Source organism: Ailuropoda melanoleuca, chromosome 5 (genome assembly GCF_002007445.2).
Source record: "Ailuropoda melanoleuca isolate Jingjing chromosome 5, ASM200744v2, whole genome shotgun sequence".
Taxonomy (NCBI): domain Eukaryota; kingdom Metazoa; phylum Chordata; class Mammalia; order Carnivora; family Ursidae; genus Ailuropoda; species Ailuropoda melanoleuca.
The window spans coordinates 269,771-289,112 of NC_048222.1; the positions used below are offsets into that span (position 1 = coordinate 269,771).

The 19,342-nt window shown below is 41.8% G+C and overlaps 1 protein-coding gene across 1 annotated transcript; it reads left to right on the plus strand.

Annotated features, from left to right (window-relative positions):
- The first annotated feature begins 11,366 nt into the window (after window positions 1–11,366).
- Window positions 11,367–12,309, plus strand: LOC109491109 (olfactory receptor 2W1). Its single transcript, XM_019809347.2, is given in 2 exon segments — window positions 11,367–11,899; window positions 11,901–12,309. Coding segments are annotated over 2 exon segments (942 nt in total).
- Window positions 12,310–19,342: the final 7,033 nt, after the last annotated feature.

Below are 19,342 nucleotides of genomic sequence, written 5' to 3' on the forward strand. Positions count from 1 at the left end.
GGGCGGACCGCGGACCCGCACTCTGGAAACGGCAGACTGAGTCCGTGAGCCGGGAGCGTGCACCACCAAGCATCTCACGGAGCTCCGGAGCTCCGGTGTGCTCACTGGATCGAGGCTGAGACCGGGAGCTCCGGGAGCGTCCGCGGGGCGGCTGGCGGCTGGAGGGCCACCTGCACGGGGGAGCAGGCGGACTCGCGGTCAGCACCCGTGAGACACCAGACTGAGACGGGGAGCTCCGGGAGCCCGCGCGGGGCGGCTGGCGGCTGGCGGGGTTGGAAACACAAAGGACAGAGACGTGCCGGCCCTGGAAGTGAGGGCTGGGACGCCGGGTGTGGGGCGCACAGCCCGGGATGCTGCAGGGTTGAGCAGCACCAACAGAAACAGAGTTAAAGTGGCCAGAACATCAGTGGAGAACGATCCGCGATCCCTCTGTTCTGAGACAGAGGCTGAATTTCAGCCGCTGCTGCTCTCTCAGAAGAGGCATAGCAAACCGCCAGGGAAAGCCGCCAGAGAACAAAAGCCCGGAAATACCGGCTCACAGGGTGCCCATCCCCATCCCCCCTCGCAAGGGACACAGAGACTCTACCCAAACAGGGTTTTCTGAGTACCGGCAGGCAGGCCCCTCCCCCAGAAGGCAGGCTGAAAAATCAAGAAGCCCACAACCCGGAGCGCCTGAGTGGCGCAGTCACCAAGCACCTGTCTTCGGATTAGGGTGTGATCACAACGCTCCGTAAGGAGTCCTTCATCGGGCTTCTCCACCGGGAACCTGCTTCTTCCTCTCCCACTCCTCTGCTTGGGTTCCCTTTCTTGCTGACTGTCTCTCTCTCTCTCAAATAAATAAATAAACTCTTTAAGGAAGAAGCCCACATCCCTAAGATCTCTATAAAACAAGGGCGCACGGCCTGGGTCCCAGTCAACACTTGGGCTCTGGACAACCCTGCAATCTCTCTTCATCAGAATGACGAGAAGGAGAAGTCCCCCCCAGCAAAGAAAAGATAATGAGTCTGTGGCCTCTGCCACAGAATTGGCCTCGGCCACAGAATTAATACATATGGATGTATCCCAATTATCAGAAATGGAATTCAGAGCAACAATGGTCAAGATGATGAGTAAACTTGAAAAAAGCATCAGAGAAAGCGTTGCTGAGAATATAGAATCCCTAAGGGCAGAAATGAGAGCGAATCTGACAGAAATTAAAAACTCAGTGGGCCAAATACAGTCAAAACTAGAGGCTCTGACGGCCAGGGTCACCGAGGCAGAGGAACGCGTTAGCGAATTGGAGGATGGGTTAGTAGAAGAAAAAACGAAAATAGAAGCTGGTCTTAAAAAAATCCACGCCCACGAATGTAGATTACGGGAGATTACTGACTCTATGAAACGATCCAATGTCAGAATCATCGGCATCCCTGAAGGGGTGGAGAAAAACAGAGGTCTAGAAGAGATATTTGAACAAATTGTAGCTGAAAACTTCCCTAATCTAGCAAGGGAAACAAGCATTCGTGTCCAAGAGGCAGAGAGGACCCCATCCAAGCTCAACCAGGACAAACCTACGCCACGGCATGTCATAGTGCAATTCGCAAATATTAGATCCAAGGATACAGTATTGAAAGCGGCCAGGGCAAAGAAATTTCTCACGTACCAAGGCAAAGGTATCAGGATTACGTCAGACCTGTCTACAGAGACCTGGAATGAGAGAAAGGCTTGGGGGGGCATTTTTAAAGCTCTTTCAGAGAAAAACATGCAGCCAAGGATCCTTTATCCAGCAAAGCTGTCATTCAGAATTGATGGAGAAATAAAGACGTTCCAAAATCGCCAATCATTAACCAATTTCGTAACCACGAAACCAGCCCTACAGGAGATATTAAGGGGGGCTCTATAAAGGTAAAAAGGCCCCAAGAGTGATACAGAGCAGCAAGTCACAACCGATACAAAGACTTTAAAGAGAAATGGCATCATTAAAATCATATCTGTCAATAATCTCTATCAATCTAAATGGCTTAAACTCTCCCATAAAACGCCACAGGGTTGCAGATTGGATAAAAAGACATGACCCATCCATTTGCTGTCTACAAGAGACTCATTTTGAACCCAAAGATGCATTCAGACTTAGAGTAAGGGGATGGAGTACCATCTTCCACGCAAATGGACCTCAAAAGAAAGCTGGAGTAGCAATTCTCATATCAGATAGACTGGATTTTAAACTAGAGGCCATAGAGAGAGATACAGAAGGGCACTATATTATTCTTAAAGGAAGTATTCAACAAGTGGATATGACAATTATTAATATATATGCCCCCAACAGGGGAGCAGCAAGATACACAAGCCAACTCTTAACCAAAATAAAGAGACATATAGATAAGAACACAGTAATAGTAGGGGACCTCAACACCCCACTATCAGAAATAGACAGAACACCCTGGCAAAAACTAAGCAAAGAATCAAAGGCTTTGAATGCCATACTCGACGAGTTGGACCTCATAGATATATATAGAACACTACACCCCAGAACCAAAGAATACTCATTCTATTCAAATGCCCATGGAACATTCTCAAGAATAGATCATGCTCTGGGACACAAAACAGGTCTCAGCCAATACCAAAAGATTGAAATTATCCCCTGCATATTCTCAGACCACAACGCTCTGAAATTGGAACTCAACCACAAGGAAAAACCTGGAAGAAACTCAAACACTTGGAGGCTAAGAACCATCCTGCTCAAGAATGACTCGATAAACCAGGAAATCAAAAAACAAATTAAACAATTTATGGAGACCAACGAGAATGAATACACAACGGTCCAAAACCTATGGGATACTGCAAAGGCAGTCCTAAGGGGGAAATACATAGCCATCCAAGCCTCACTCAAAAGAATAGAAAAATCTAAAATGCAGTTTCTATATTCTCACCTCAAGAAACTGGAACAGCAACAGAGGGACAGGCCTAACCCACTGACAAGGAAGGAGTTGACCAAGATTAGAGCAGAAATCAATGAATTAGAGACCAGAACCACAGTAGAGCAGATCAACAGGACTAGAAGCTGGTTCTTTGAGAGAATCCATAAAATTGATAGACCACTGGCAAAACTTGTCCAAAAACAAAGAGAAAGGACTGAGATTATTAAAATTATGACTGAAAAGGGAGAGGTCACGACCAGCACCATTGAAATTGCAAGGATTATTAGAAACTTTTATCAACAGCTATATGCCAAAAAACTAAACAATCTGGAAGAGATGGAGGCCTTCCTGGAAACCTATAAACTACCAAGACTGAAACAGGAAGAAATAGATTTCTTAAATAGGCCAATTAACTATGAAGAAATTGAGTCAGTGATAAACAACCTTCCAAATAATAAAACTCCAGGCCCAGACGGTTTTCCTGGGGAATTCTACCAAACATTCAAAGAAGAAATAATACCTATTCTCCTAAAGCTATTTCAAAAAATAGAAACAGAAGGAAAGCTACCAAACTCATTCTATGAGGCTAATATTACCTTGATCCCCAAACCAGGCAAAGACCCCCTCAAAAAGGAGAATTACAGACCGATTTCTCTAATGAATATGGATGCCAAAATCCTCAACAAGATCCTTGCTAATAGAATCCAACAGTACATTAAAAGGATTATCCATCATGACCAAGTGGGATTCATACCTGGGATGCAAGCATGGTTCAACACTCGCAAATCAATCAATGTGATACATCATATCAACAAGAAAAGACTCAAGAACCATATGATCCTCTCAATTGATGCAGAAAAAGCATTTGACAAAATACAGCATCCTTTCCTGATTAAAACCCTTCAGAGTGTAGGAATAGAGGGTACATTTCTCAATCTCATAAAAGCCATCTATGAAAAGCCTACTGCAAGCATTATTCTCAATGGGGAAAAGCTGGAAGCCTTTCCCTTAAGATCAGGAACACGACAAGGATGCCCACTCTCGCCACTATTATTCAACATAGTACTAGAAGTCCTTGCAACAGCAATCAGAAGACAAAAAGGGATCAAAGGTATCCAAATCGGCAAAGAAGAAGTCAAACTGTCTCTCTTTGCAGATGACATGATACTCTATATGGAAAACCCAAAGGAATCCACTCCCAAACTATTAGAAGTTATAGAACAATTCAGTAAGGTGGCAGGATACAAAATCAATGCCCAGAAATCAGTTGCATTTCTATACACGAATAACGAGACTGAAGAAAGAGAAATTAGGGAATCCATCCCATTTACAATAACACCAAAAACCATGCGTTACCTTGGAATTAACTTAACCAGAGACGTAAAGGACCTATATGCTAGAAACTATAGATCACTTTTGAAAGATATTGAGGAAGACATAAAAAGATGGAAAAATATTCCATGCTCATGGATTGGAAGAATTAACATAGTTAAAATGTCCATACTACCCAGAGCAATCTACACTTTCAATGCTATCCCGATCAAAATACCGAGGACATTTTTCAAAGAACTGGAACAAATAGTCCTTAAATTTGTATGGAACCAGAAAAGGCCCCGAATCTCCAAGGAACTGTTGAAAAGGAAAAACAAAGCTGGGGGCATCACAATGCCGGATTTCGAGCTGTACTACAAAGCTGTGATCACAAAGACAGCATGGTACTGGCACAAAAACAGACACATCGACCAATGGAACAGAATAGAGAACCCAGAAATGGACCCTCGGCTCTTTGGGCAACTAATCTTTGATAAAGCAGGAAAAAACATCCGGTGGAAAAAAGACAGTCTCTTCAATAAATGGTGCTGGGAAAATTGGACAGCTACATGCAAAAGAATGAAACTTGACCACTCTCTCACACCATACACAAAAATAAACTCCAAATGGATGAAAGACCTCAATGTGAGACAGGAATCCATCAAAATTCTAGAGGAGAACATAGGCAACAACTTCTATGACATCGGCCAGAGCAACCTTTTTCACGACACATCTCCAAAGGCAAGAGAAATAAAAGATAAAATGAACTTATGGGACTTTATCAGGATAAAGAGCTTCTGCACAGCCAAGGAAACAGTCAAAAAAACTAAGAGACAGCCCACGGAATGGGAGAATATATTTGCAAAGGACACCACAGATAAAGGACTGGTATCCAAGATCTACAAAGAACTTCTCAAACTCAATACACGAGAAACAAATAAACAAATCATAAAATGGGCAGAAGATATGAACAGACACTTTTCCAATGAAGACATACAAATGGCTAACAGACACATGAAAAAATGTTCAAAATCATTAGCCATCAGGGAAATTCAAATCAAAACCACACTGAGATACCACCTTACGCCAGTTAGAATGGCAAAGATAGACAAGGCAAGAAACAACAATTGTTGGAGAGGATGTGGAGAAAGGGGATCCCTCCTACATTGTTGGTGGGAATGCAAGTTGGTACAGCCACTCTGGAAAACAGTGTGGAGGTCCCTTAAAAAGTTAAAAATTGAACTACCCTATGACCCAGCCATTGCACTACTGGGTGTTTACCCCAAAGATACAGACGTAGTAAAGAGAAGGGCCATATGCACCCCAATGTTCATAGCTGCATTGTCCACAATAGCCAAATCATGGAAGGAGCCGAGATGCCCTTCAACAGATGACTGGATTAAGAAGCTGTGGTCCATATATACAATGGAATATTACTCAGCTATCAGAAAGAACGAATTCTCAACATTTGCTGCAACATGGACGGCACTGGAGGAGATAATGCTAAGTGAAATAAGTCAAGCAGAGAAAGACAATTATCATATGATTTCTCTCATCTATGGAACATAAGAACTAGGATGATCGGTAGGGGAAGAAAGGGATAAAGAAAAGGGGGGTAATCAGAAGGGGGAATGAAACATGAGAGACTATGGACTATGAGAAACAAACTGAAGACTTCAGAGGGGAGGGGGTGGGGGAATGGGATAGACTGGTGATGGGTAGTAAGGAGGGCACGTATTGCATGATGCACTGGGTGTTATACGCAACTAATGAAGCATCAAACTTTACATCGGAATCTGGGGATGTACTGTATGGTGATTAACATAATATAATAAAATAAAATTAAAAAAAATAAATAAAGAACCCTATAAATTAAGAAGAAAAAAAGGAGAAGCAAAGCCAAAGAACAATTGTCAGAATCTACAAATGGGTTTTTCATAGAAAGACAATTATACGTAGAAGTAAATATATGAAGATGCAGTCAACCTCATTAGTTATTAGGGAAATGAAAATCAAGATCGCAACTAGATAGCACTTAACAATCTTTCAGCTGGCAATGACTTAAAAGTCTGCAACACCAGGCGTTGGAGAAAATGTAGATTAATGGAATAATTTTTACGAAACTAGCATGGGATAAATTGATAGAACCACTTTGGAAGAAAATGCCTTCTAAAGTTTGCTAATCCCATAACCAGCAATCCTTGTCCTAGGCATACATTCAAAAGACCTTCCTGCGTACAGGACCCGAGGGACATAAAAAAAATTCTTCATCCTAATGCCTTTCACATAAGCCAAGAACTGTAATCAGAAAGTGAAGAAACAAATTAATTGTAATATATTCACAAATGGAATATTATACAGTCGTGGAAATAAATGAACCACACCTACACAAAATATATTGGATAATCTCACTGACAAAATGTTAGGTGAAAAAAGGAAAGTCCCAAAAGCACAGATGTGATATCTTTTGTGGAAGTTCAAATAAACTAATCTTTAAAATACATGCCATTTAGACACTGACATATGTATGTGAGTGGTTGATATACAAACCATATTCTAATGCAAGTGTGTGATGAAGACAAAATTCAAGATCACCCTGGGGGTCAGGTAGGAACAAGAGAGAGTGTAAAGGCATAGAGGGAGCTATAAGCTAGTAGTAAGATCCCAGTTCCTGAGTTGCGTGGTAGGCTACTATGCGCATGGTACTATTTTTAACTCACTGAAAACAGAACAGTGATGATGTGGCTCATGAATCACATGTTTATGATTATTGACATGTTTATGATTAATTTTTTTAAAAAACAAACATTTTCTTTCTTGCAAACACAACACCTAGAAAATTGCCTACTATTCTCCAATTTGATTGACGTCACACCCACTCAAAAAAAAGTTCAATTAAATGTGTTACTTTTTATAGACATGGTTTACATTATATTTTCAATATTCAATAGTAAATTTCATACATAAATAAGTTCATCTCTGAAATTAATTTCCATGGAGGAAAACTAAAAGGAAAAATAAGGAACAAAAGAACAGGTGAAACTCAATGTCTTAAGGGAAACTTTCCTAAAATAGTTGTTTGGGTAAGCCCCTGACCAGGATCTAAGATCTATTTATCACCTCTGTGGGGCACTAGTCCCCCGGGGTCTACACCACATTAACCTTTAGAGTCCTACATAAACACTTCTTGGAGCACACAGAGACCAGTAGAGGGCTCTCCTGGTTTAATTGGGCAGAGATCCACCGACAAACGTGTCCAACAGGAGTGCACACAAATATCCCATCAAAAATACATTCAACAAACCATTCATCCAGTTTTCCACCTGTCCCACATGCAGTTTTTCTCCAACATCCACATTAAAGAATTCACTGAATCTTAGTTCAGCTGTTGCATTCAATTCAAATGTAATTGCGGTGTCAGTGAAAGTGGGGGCTAATCAGTATTTCATGGACTCAGTAACTTGCCAAACAAGAATCCTTCTGATTACCCACGAAATGAAGGCTCGTCATCATGGGAACATGGGTACCTTTGGACTACATAAGAACATGACAGCTGTGAATTCTTCCCTCCTGAAAGGTAAATATGTTCTAATTTTCTTTCTTGTTTTCTCTCTACATCATTCTGTACATTCAAATTATGTTTAAATATGTTTGCTTTTATTCTCTTACATTTCACTGAACAAAGGAACATTAGAAACTCGAAGTCCAGGGGCGCCTGGGCGACTCAGTCGGTGAAGCATCTGCCTGTGGTTCAGGTCATGATCCCAGGGTTCTGGGATCCCAGCCCTGCCTTGAGCTTCCCTGCTCAGCGGGGAGCCTGCTCTCCCTCTCCCTCTGCCCCTCCCCCTCCTCTTGCTTTCCTCATGCTCTCTCTCTAATAAATAAATAAAATCTTAAAAAAGAAAGAAAGAAAGAAACAAGTCCACACCATGAAAAATGAAAACCTGTTTCAGTGGAAATATCTCTTTTTTAACATCCATTTCTTCAGCTTCCATTCCCTCCTTTTTAATATCACATTCACTTGTATATTAAAATTTTAAAAATAGCTAAAAGTTGAGACGCAAAGCTTAAACCACTATGGAAATGTTTACAAGCATAAAGGAAAAGTCCTATATTTGGATTCACAACATTAAACTACATAATGTGTAATTTCAGGTTTGACACATCTGATAAGGATTCCTGGGGCCTTATGGGACCCAAAGCTTAAACTGAGCCGGTAATGTTTTTCAGCTGCAAAACCTAGCTAACAGGCATTTTAGAAACTGTGTATGCATTACGGATGCTCACAGCCGTCTTCAGTTGTACAGCACACCTAGAGTACGTGCTCACTTCCCGACTCGCTAATTGGAGGCACTCAGTGAGCCACGGTGAGTCCAACTGATAGCAACCGAAGAAGCATGGTAATTACACACCAGAGTGTCAGGGGCAGCTGACAGCCAGCAAGAACTCAGTCTGCGAACATAAAGCCAAGATCATATTGGATACTAGGTTCTAATATTGAAGGAAACTCAAAAGACATATAAACAATTTTTAATGAGCTATACTAAACAATATTGTACAGAGATGCGTATTTGGGTAATAAAGCTATAAAATACAAGGAGGTGATTACTATAAACATCAGGATAGTGACTACTTCGGGGACAGGGATGGGTAACGACTGGGATGCAGGACAAAGAAGCTCCTGGGGTGCTTGCCAAGGTTCTGTCTCTGGACCTGCCTGTTAGTTACAAGAAATTCACCTGAACTCATCAAACTTTTGCTTTTCTCTGTATCTATGTTTTGTTGTATAATAAACTGTTCTTTTAATGAAGTCATGTTGAATTGGCATATTCCATGCTATTCCTAGAATAAAGACAAAGAGCCAGTGCGTGGATGTAGGGATGAGGCACAGATGAAAGGACAGCTACGAAGCTCTGAAAACAGGAGTCGTGTGAACATTCTGTGGAAGACCTCCTTCAGGGGCAGAAGGCTGGATCGTGCTTTCTGAGTCGATTTCAACTCTAAAATTCTGTAGCTTTTTACTCCCCAACACTATCCCACTTTAAGTGGGTAAAGAACCCCAGTACATTTTGGTTGTTTTGTTTTTTAAAGATTTTACTTATTTATTTGACAGAGAGAGAGAGACTGCCAGGGAGATAAGTCACACAAGCAGGGGGAGTGGGAGAGGAAGAAGCAGGCTCCCAGCGGAGGAGCCTGATGCGGAGCTCGATCCCAGAACGCCAGAATCACGCCCTGAGCTGAAGGCAGACACTTAACGACTGAGCCACCCAGGTGCCACACCCCAGTGCATTTTGTAATCAACCATGTTGGGAGCTAAGTCCTCTGTCCTCTCCTGCCTCTGGGTTGATCAGTTCAGTATGTACATCTCGCTTGTGGGTCCTTTTGTGTACTTGAGTGTCTGTGCATTTAAAAAGTTAGGCAAACATAAAATTTTAAGCATTCCAAGTTTAGTTCTAGCCTATCGTGGTAAAATCACCAGTGTGAAAAATGAGGAGAGCAGGGGTAAATAGAATAATAATAATTTGTGGGTAGATGAATACAATTTTTAATTTTGAATATTAAATATGAACTGAGCACTGCTCCTAGTGTTTTCACAAATACTAACCCTCACCACCTCCCTTTGAAGAATATTATTATCTCCACAGAACATACAGAAAACCTTGTGTACAAACAGGTTACAAAACCACCAAGGACACATTACCTCCAAGTAGTGAAGCTGGGGCTTGACACCAAGATCTGAGTCCAGAATCTGTGCACTTAAGCACTATGCTCGACTTAGCTGACCTCCGACCACATAAATACTTCACACTTAAACTAAATTTCCATGTTGGATTGAGAAAAACTATATCCCTATCTCCTACTACTTGATAATAACAGTTCCTTTTCATGACTGTAACATTTCCACGTTCTAACTAAACTGCGATCATATACTGTAGGTAATTTAATTTCCTTACTTTACTGTACCCGCAGCAAGTCCTTGTCCCCAAACACACTCTGAATACAAAGCACCCCAGGTCTGAAGTTCATGGTCAGAAATTATATGCCTAAAACATTCATAAGCCAAAAAAAAATTTTAAAACTAAAAAAGTATAAATAATCCAATCATTAAACATTCCATCTATTTAATGATATGATAAAGTTTCAGAAATAGTGAAATCTATGTGTTCTTAATCCCTCTTCTGTAATCTTTCAGAATTGAAATGAGGCTTTACCTACATGGTTCCAAAGCTACCAGAGGATTGACTCATATAATTGGTAAAGGCCATGCAGGAAAACAACTCACTGACTGCTTGTTCGAGTTCCCTCCCTTGCTAATTCTGCTGCGTGGCTGGTGAGTAGGAGCTAACAGAGGTGGCTGCTGTGTGCATGTGGTAACCAAATGTTTCTGGAATCAGTTTTTAACTCTGCAACAAATCAGTAGGCTGTTGACGGTGTAACAGCAGTCATGAAAGGTAGTCCAAGAAACATGGGTCCTCTGCACATGAAATGAAGGTTAAAAGGAAAGATGATATTTTTCTGGCACCAAACAAGGTCACTATGATGGGGACACCAAAACGGATGCAGGAACAGCAGTGTCTGCAATGATGAGTAGGAGCGGAAACAAGAGGAGGAGGCTGGTGGTGCTGTGACGACAATGGCTGGAACGAACACGTCTAGAAGTGAACATGGAAGTGCTCCGGCTACCAAATGGTGGAGCTCATCCCAAGAAAATGGTCATGTAACTTTTTACCTCAAACTCCCCTCCTTTGACAAGGGAAAAATGTGTCATGATTAAGTGACGCTTATGCCATATATTCAAGAAGGAACAACTCCTCAAAATATATCCCACTCACATTATTATCATTAACATGGATTTCTTACCTAACCAAAACACACACAACCATAGGTGTCATGGCGTATTAAGTTCCTTCAATGACTTACAATTCAGTGTGATTGGGTGTACCATGTTATTGTTAAAACCACTCTGGTTATGAGTGAACACAGAGAGGTTTGGGGCACTGAACACAGGGAGAGTGTTAACAGAGGTGTTCCAAATGACAGAAAACACATGAATAAGTGAATCTGGGATACTCAGGGCAAAGTACAGAGATTTTTATTTCTGCCTAGGGCTGATGCTATTTTGATTACCATGGTTTGTCTCCTAGAATTTCCTAAGGAGCCATGGACACAAACAATGGAAGTTCCACTACGGATTTCATCCTGCTGGGGTTTTCTGATCGACCCCAATTGGAACGCATCATCTCTGGGCTTGTCTTCATCTTCTATATTGTGACTCTGGTAGGAAACACAACCATCATTCTTGTATCTTACCTAGACACCCAGCTCCATACTCCCATGTATTTCTTCTTATCCAATTTGTCTTTTTTGGATCTCTGCTATGCAACTAGCATTATCCCCCAGATGCTGGTAAATCTATGGGGTCCAACAAAGTCTATTACCTATGAAGGGTGTGTGCTCCAATTCTTCTTTGCCCTTGACCTGGGAGCCACTGAATGTCTTCTCTTGGCTGTGATGGCCTATGACCGCTATGCTGCTGTCTGTCAACCTCTTCACTACACAGTGATAATGCACCCTCAGCTTTGCCAGAAGATGGTGCTCACCGCCTGGTTAGGTGGCCTTGGCAGTGCCTTAATTCTTTGCTCCCTGACTTTGAAATTATCAAGATGTGGGCACCGAGAGGTGGATAATTTTTTCTGAGATGCCAGCATTGATCAAGATGGCTTGTGTCTACTCAAAAGTAATGGAGATCATTGTCTTTGCTCTTGGAGTGGTATTTCTTCTAGCACCTCTATCACTAATTCTCATCTCATATGCAGTTATCACTCAGGCTGTCGTGAGGATCAAATCAGAAGCAAGGTGGCGTAAGGTCCTTAATACATGTGGCTCCCACCTCACAGTAGTAACTCTGTTTTATGGAACAGCCATTTACATGTACATGAAGCCACAGAGTAGCACATCCCAAAATGAGGGGAAGTTCCTTTCTCTCTTTTACACGATCATCACACCCACCCTCAACCCTCTGATCTACACTTTAAGAAACAAAGATGTGAAGAGTGCAGTAAAGAGAACACTACATGTAGAAAAATGGTCAGCCAAGTCATGAGTTAGATGGAAGACAGCTAGGAAATAATATCGACCTTTACCAACAGAAGATGAACTGATTCATTTATGCAAAGAGCTTTTAGTGGGTGTTCACCACGTACCAAGATTTGCTGTAGGTACTGACTTTGTAAATAAGTAGGAAGTAGACGGAAATTACAAGGAGAGATACAGACACATAAAGAAGCTTCATACACTTAAAAAGCTTCAAGACTACTCAAGGATTACAGATAACTAAACATATAATTATGAAATGTGGTTAAATACAATAATAGAGATATGAACAAAATATTAAGAAAATATTTCACAGAGAAATTTATTTTAATGTAGGATTACACAGGACACGACTTCTTCCCACCAGAATTAAAACCTTCATGGGAAATAACATTCCCTTTCTGGCACCTGATACTGCCAATAGGGCCTTTGTGCTGGAGATCAGGTACCTACTGATATCCGTTCCACACCTGGCTTCTAGTTTTAACTGGATGCAGGGCCACAATGTGCGTATCGCATTTCGGAGCCTGGCCTCCACCAACACAATGCTAAGGAAACAATGTGGGCAACTCCTGGGTTATTGTCTCACATATGAAGCCATATGCTCTCACTCTTCCCCCTCCCCCTTCCTCTTGGCTGGAATGTGACTGCGGAGGGTACCTAGCTTTACCAAACCCTATGAGGGAACCGAACAGATCCACCCCTGCAGCACAGCAATGCCTCCACACTATTACAGGAGGAAAAGCTTCTATACCATTTAAAATTAATTAAGCCACTCTACTTTGGGGTCTCTCTGTTAGAGGAGCTTAACTTCTACCCTCCATGGCCTGATAAGGAGTTTGGGCTTTTCCTGGAAGGTAGTGTGGTCCTTCAGTCAGCAGCAACAGCATCACCTGGTGCCTTATCAGTAATGTACACTCTTGGGCCCACCTCAGACCTACTGACCAACCATCGGAGCAGGGACTCAGCAACTAATGTTTTTAACAAACACTACAGGTAATCAGGCTGAAGTTTGAGAACCACTGTTACAGAGAATAGGGAGATGCTGAGTCTCTAAAAAGAAATTTAAAATGGTCTTGTGGACTTTAATTAATTTCCTTCCTATACATGTGTGAAAGGAGGTGAGTAACAGTTTCTCAAGTATCTTAGATAGGAGAAATGAAGGAAATGAGTTTTGTCTAAATGAAATTAATAGAAAAGGTTATTTAGAAAATGGAAGGGAGGCAAGATGGCAGAAGAGTTAGGGGACCTCATTTCATCTGGTCCCTTGAATTTAGTAGATACCTATCAAATCAATATGAATACCTATGAATTAAACCTGAGACTTAAGAAAATAATTGCTGGAATTCCACAAATAGAAAAGTGACCACTTTTTGCAAGACAGGAGGTGAGTTGAAGTGAATCTGAGGGGACATATCAGAAGATAAACCATGAGGGAGGGAGCCTCCATAAGCCAGCTACCAGAAAGTGATAGAGCAGTGGAGCACAAAATCAGAACTTTTGGAAGTCTGCTCCAATGAGTGACGTCCCTGCATGAAAGGTGCTCAGGTGGCAAAGCGGGGCAGAAGCCTAAGTGGGACAGTGTGACTCAGGATCCCACATGTCACAGAAAGAACAGGGATGCCTGAGTGCAGCAGAGTTCCCAAGCATTGACATCAAAAGACACAGGGTATCAGATGGGATAAAAAAGCAAGACCCATCCATATACCATCTACAAGAGAATCATTTTTAGACCCAAAGCACCTCCAGATTGAAACTGAGGGTACTGAGAACCATTTACCATGCCAACGGACCTTAAAAGAAAGCTGGGGTAGCAACTCTCACATTAGACAAATTAGAAAAAGTATTTGACAAAGTACAGGATTCTTTCTTGATTAAAACTCTCCACAGTAGGTGGATAGAAGGAACATACCTCAATATCATAAAAGCCATCTATGAAAACCCCATAACAAATATTCTCAATGTGGAAACACTGAGAGCTTTTCCTCTAAGGTCAGGGGCATGACAGGGATGCCCACTGTCGCCACTGTTGTTCAAAATAGTACTGGAAATCCTAGCCTCAGCAATCAGACAACAAAAAGAAACAAAAAGCATTCAAATTGGCAAAGAAGTCAAACTCTTACTCTTCACAGATGACATAATATTTTATGTGGAAAACCCAGAAGGCTCTACTCCCAAATTACTAGCAATTCAGCAATTCAGTAATGCGGCAGGATACAAAATCAATGCACAGAAATCAGTTGCATTTCTATACACTAACAATGTGACTGAAGAAAGAGAGATTAAGGAATCGATTCCATTTACAATAGCACCAAAAACCATAAGACACTTAGGAATAAACCTAACCAAAGAGGTAAAGGATCTATACTCTAGAAACTATAGAACACTGATGAAAGAAATGCAGGAAGACACAAAGAAACGGAAAAACATTCCACACTCATGGATTGAAAGAATAAATATTACTAAGTGTCTATGGTAAAGGTAAAGAATCTATATTCTAGAAACTATAGATACCTCTTGAAAAACATTAAAGAAGACACAGAAAGATGGAAAAACATTTTATGCTAATGGATCGGAAGAATTAACTTAGTTAAAATGTCTATGCTACCCAGAGCAATCTACACTTTCAATGCCATCCGGATCAAAATACCAATGACATTTTTCAAAGGAGCTGGAACAAACAGCCCTTAAATTTGTGTGGAACCAGAAAAGACACCAAATTGCCAAGGAAATGTTGAAAAGGAAAAACAAAGCTGGGGGCATGATGTTGCCTGATTTCAAGATATACTACAAAGCTGTGATCACAAAGACAGCATGGTACCAGCACAAAAACAGACACATAGACCAATGGAACAGAATAGAGAACCCAGAAATGGACCCTCAACTCTATGGTCAACTAATATTCAACAAAGCAGGAAAGAATGTCCAGTGGAAAAAGACAGTCTCTTCAACAAATGGTGTTGGGAAAATTGGACAGCCACATGCAGAAGAATGAAACTGGACCATTTCCTTATACCACACACAAAAATAGACTCAAAATGGATGAAAGACCTCAATGTGAGACAGGAATCCATCAAAATCCTAGAGGGGAACACGGGAGCAAACTCTATGACATCAGCCGCAGCAACTTCTTCCTAGACACATCACCAAAGGCAAGGGAAGCAAGGGCAAAAATGAACTATTAGGACTTCATCAAGATAAAAAGCTTTTGCACAGCAAGGGAAACAGTCAACAAAACCAAAAGACAATCTTTACAGAATGGGAGAAGATATTTGCAAATGACGTATCAGATAACGGGCTAGTATCCAAAATCTATAAAGAACTTATCAAACTCAACACCCCAAAAACAAATGATCCAATCAAGACATGGGCAGAAGACGTGAAGACATTTCTCCAAAGACATCCAAATGGCCAAGAGACACATGAAAAAGTGCTCAACATCACTTGGCATCAGGGAACTACAAATCCAAACCACAATGAGATACCACCTCACACCAATCAGAATGGCTAAAATTAACAAGTCAGGAAATACAAATGTTGGCGAGGATGTGGAGGAAGGGGAACCCTTTTACACTGTTGGTGGGAATGCAGGTTGGTACAGCCACTCTGGAAAACAGTAAGGAGGTTCCTCAAAAAGTTGAATATAGAGCTACCCTACAACCCAGCAATTACACTACTAGGTATTTACCCCAACGATACAGATGTAGTGAAAAGAAGGGGCACATGCATCCCAATGTTCATAGCAGCAATGTCCATAGTAGCCAAACTATGGAAAGAGCCTAGATATCCATCAACAGATGAATGGATGAAGAAGATGTGGTGTGTATATATATACACAATGTAATACTACTCAGCTATCAAAAAAATAAAATCTTGCCATTTGCAACAACGTGGCTGGAGCTAGAGGGTATTATGCTAAGCCAAATAAGTCAACCAGAGAAAGACAATTATTATATGATCTCACTGATATGTGGAATTTGAGAAACAAGGCAGAGGACTAGAGTGTAAGAGAAGAAAAAGTGAAACAAGACAAAACCAGAGAGGGAGACAAGCCATAAGAGACTCTTACTCTCAGGAAACAAACTGAGGGTTGGGGGTGGGGGGATGGGGTGGCTGGGTGATGGACATTGGGGAGGGTATGTACTATGGTGAGCGCTGTGAATTGTGTAAGACTGATGAATCACAGATCTGTACTCATGAAACAAACATTACATGTTAATAAAAAAAATTAAGAATGGATCATAATAGACTATGAACTCTGAGAAACAAACTGAGGGCTTCAGAGGGGAGGGGGGTGGGGGAATGGGATAGGCTGGTGATGGGTAGTAAGGAGGGCACATATTGCATGGTGCACTGGATGTTATACGCAACTAATGAATCATCAAACTTTACATCAAGGGGCGCCTGGGTGGCACAGCGGTTAAGCGTCTGCCTTCGGCTCAGGGCGTGATCCTAGCGTTGTGGGATCGAGCCCCGCATCAGGCTCCTCCACTATGAGCCTGCTTCTTCCTCTCCCACTCCCCCTGCTTGTGTTCCCTCTCTCGCTGGCTGTCTCTATCTCTGTCAAATAAAAAAAAAAAAATCTTTAAAAAAAAAAAACAAACTTTACATCAAAAACCAGGGATGTACTGTATGGTAAATAACATAACATAATAAAAAATATTATTATAAAAAAAAGAATGGATCATAATAGATCCTACAACAAATAACATTGCCTTATTTCTTTTTTTTTTTAAGATTTCATTTATTTATTTGACAGAGATAGAGACAGCCAGAGAGAGAGGAACACAAGCAGGGGGAGCGGGAGAGGAAGAAGCAGGCTCCCAGCGAAACAGGGAGCCCAATGTGGGGCTCGATCCCAGGACCCTGGGATCACACCCTGAGCTGAAGGCAAAGGCTTAACCACTGAGCCGCCCAGGCGCCCCATCATTGCCTTATTTCTTAATAAAAAAGTTATAACCCACGTTTTCCTTCTGTGGAAAGAAATGGCACTTTCCCTGGAACCTGTTCAGTTAAACAATAAAACTTTGGAAATTAAAAAAAAAAAGTTATAACCCAGAAAAAAATAAAGCTATAAAATCCCTTAAATATAAAAATAAATAAAAATAAAAATCCATGAGCTTGTAATGAGATTCAAAAAGAGAAACCAAACCAAAAAAAAAAAAAGTTATGAATTGTTGCATTAAAAAGTACCCTCAAAATTTAGAACCAAACCTCAAATATCTATTACCTCACACAGTTTGCGCAGATCAGGAATCTGAGAGCGGCTTAGCTGCTGGTTTTGGGTCTTTGAGCTGTGCTGCGTCATCTGAAGGTCTGACTGGGGGCTGGAGGATGCACGTCTAAACTCGCTCACGTGGCTGTCGGCAAGGGCCTTCAAGTCCTCCCACATGGGCCACTCCTCCCAGTGTGACAGCTGGCCTCCCTCAGAGTGAGTGATCTGAGAGGCAGGGAGAGAAAGAGACACAAAGCTGGAAGCCACAGTGTCCTTTATACCTTAACGTTAGAAGTAGCGTAGCATCACTTCTGCATAGTCCACTGGCCACACACACCAGCTCTAGCACAATGTGCAAGGGAGCTGCACGTGGAAGAATCCCGGAAGGCGGGGCTCACCGATGGCCATTTCAAAGGACGGCTAGCACATCAGTGGTCATGGCACCTGAGGCAAACCACTTACTCTGAACACTGGCACTTAAATTGAGAAAAGTAAACATTTATTGTCCTTCCCGTATGAACTACATTTCAGGAAAACCAAATAGCCCTAAATTTATATGTTGATGAGAGAAAATCCTTCTGTAAAAGAAATTCCTGTTCATAAATATGACAAAAATTATCGAATTAAAAAAATCACAATTTTGCCAGCCCTAATGAAATGGCGGATTTAGGCAAAGATCAGTAGGTGAAAGCACCAAATGAAAGGCTATGGGGAACTTTACCTGGAAATATCCCGCTGTCAAGTTAGCATCCCAGAGAGGGGAACAGTCAGACCTTATGTGCCTCCTGATACAAAACAATAAGTACATAGCACCACCTAAGAATGATTCTCACGCACACAGGTAAACCCACCTCCAATCAAACTTTCAGAGCTAACATCCAGCTAATAGGAAATACAAGCCTAGAGAAATAAATGAAGATACAAAAGGACAAAACCAGCATGGGAAAAACTCAAGACAAATGACCCAATTTATTTAACTGGGGTTAGGAGGGTGAGTGAGAGATGGAAAGAGGAACGATTCTAGGTCTCAATTAAAAGAAAATTTAAAGAAATAACCCCAAAAAAGCATGTCGACTTTGGCCAACAGCCAGTCATGTTTTATACATTTGGACAAGTTTAGTACGCACTTAGTACTAGATGGTAACCAGGAATTATTAAAATTTTTAGGTGGGATAGTGGCACTGTGGTCCTGCTAGAAAATGTCCCTATTTTTTAAGAAATGCATTCTCAAAAACATAATGCTGAAATAACACCGTCTGGGTTTGCTTTCAAATATTTGAGCAAGAAAAACGGGGCTGGGGCGGACAGACGAAACTAGTGCGGCGGAATCTTACTTATTATTAAGTTTGAGCGATGAGTATATGCGGGCTCATCAGTCTTCGCTCAACTTTTGTGTAGGCTTAAATTTTCGTAAGGGTTTTTCTAAATTTTCGAAAAAGAGCATTCCGTCACTCATCTTGTGTTTTTGGCTAATATTTAAAAGTGACTTTTTCATATATTTACGTCACAAAACTCCCGCGCACTCCGGCGAGGAACCCAAAGCCGGACCATAACGGGTCGCTGTGCTGTGACGCACTGAACGCTGCGACCCCCGCGCCCCTCGCGCCCTCAGGAACTCGCGCGAACTCCCGGGCCGGGCGCGCGAGAGGGCCCGCGGGAATTTCCGGGGAAGTCCCGACCAGAGAGTGGCCGCGTTTCCTAGAAAGTTACCGGAAGTGGGGTGGTGGAGGACTAGGAAGTGGAGCTGGCACAGTTTTCCCTGGTTTCTGGTTTCTGGTTTCTGTTTTCCGGGGGGGGGGGGGGGGGGGGGCGGGGGGGGGGGGGCGCC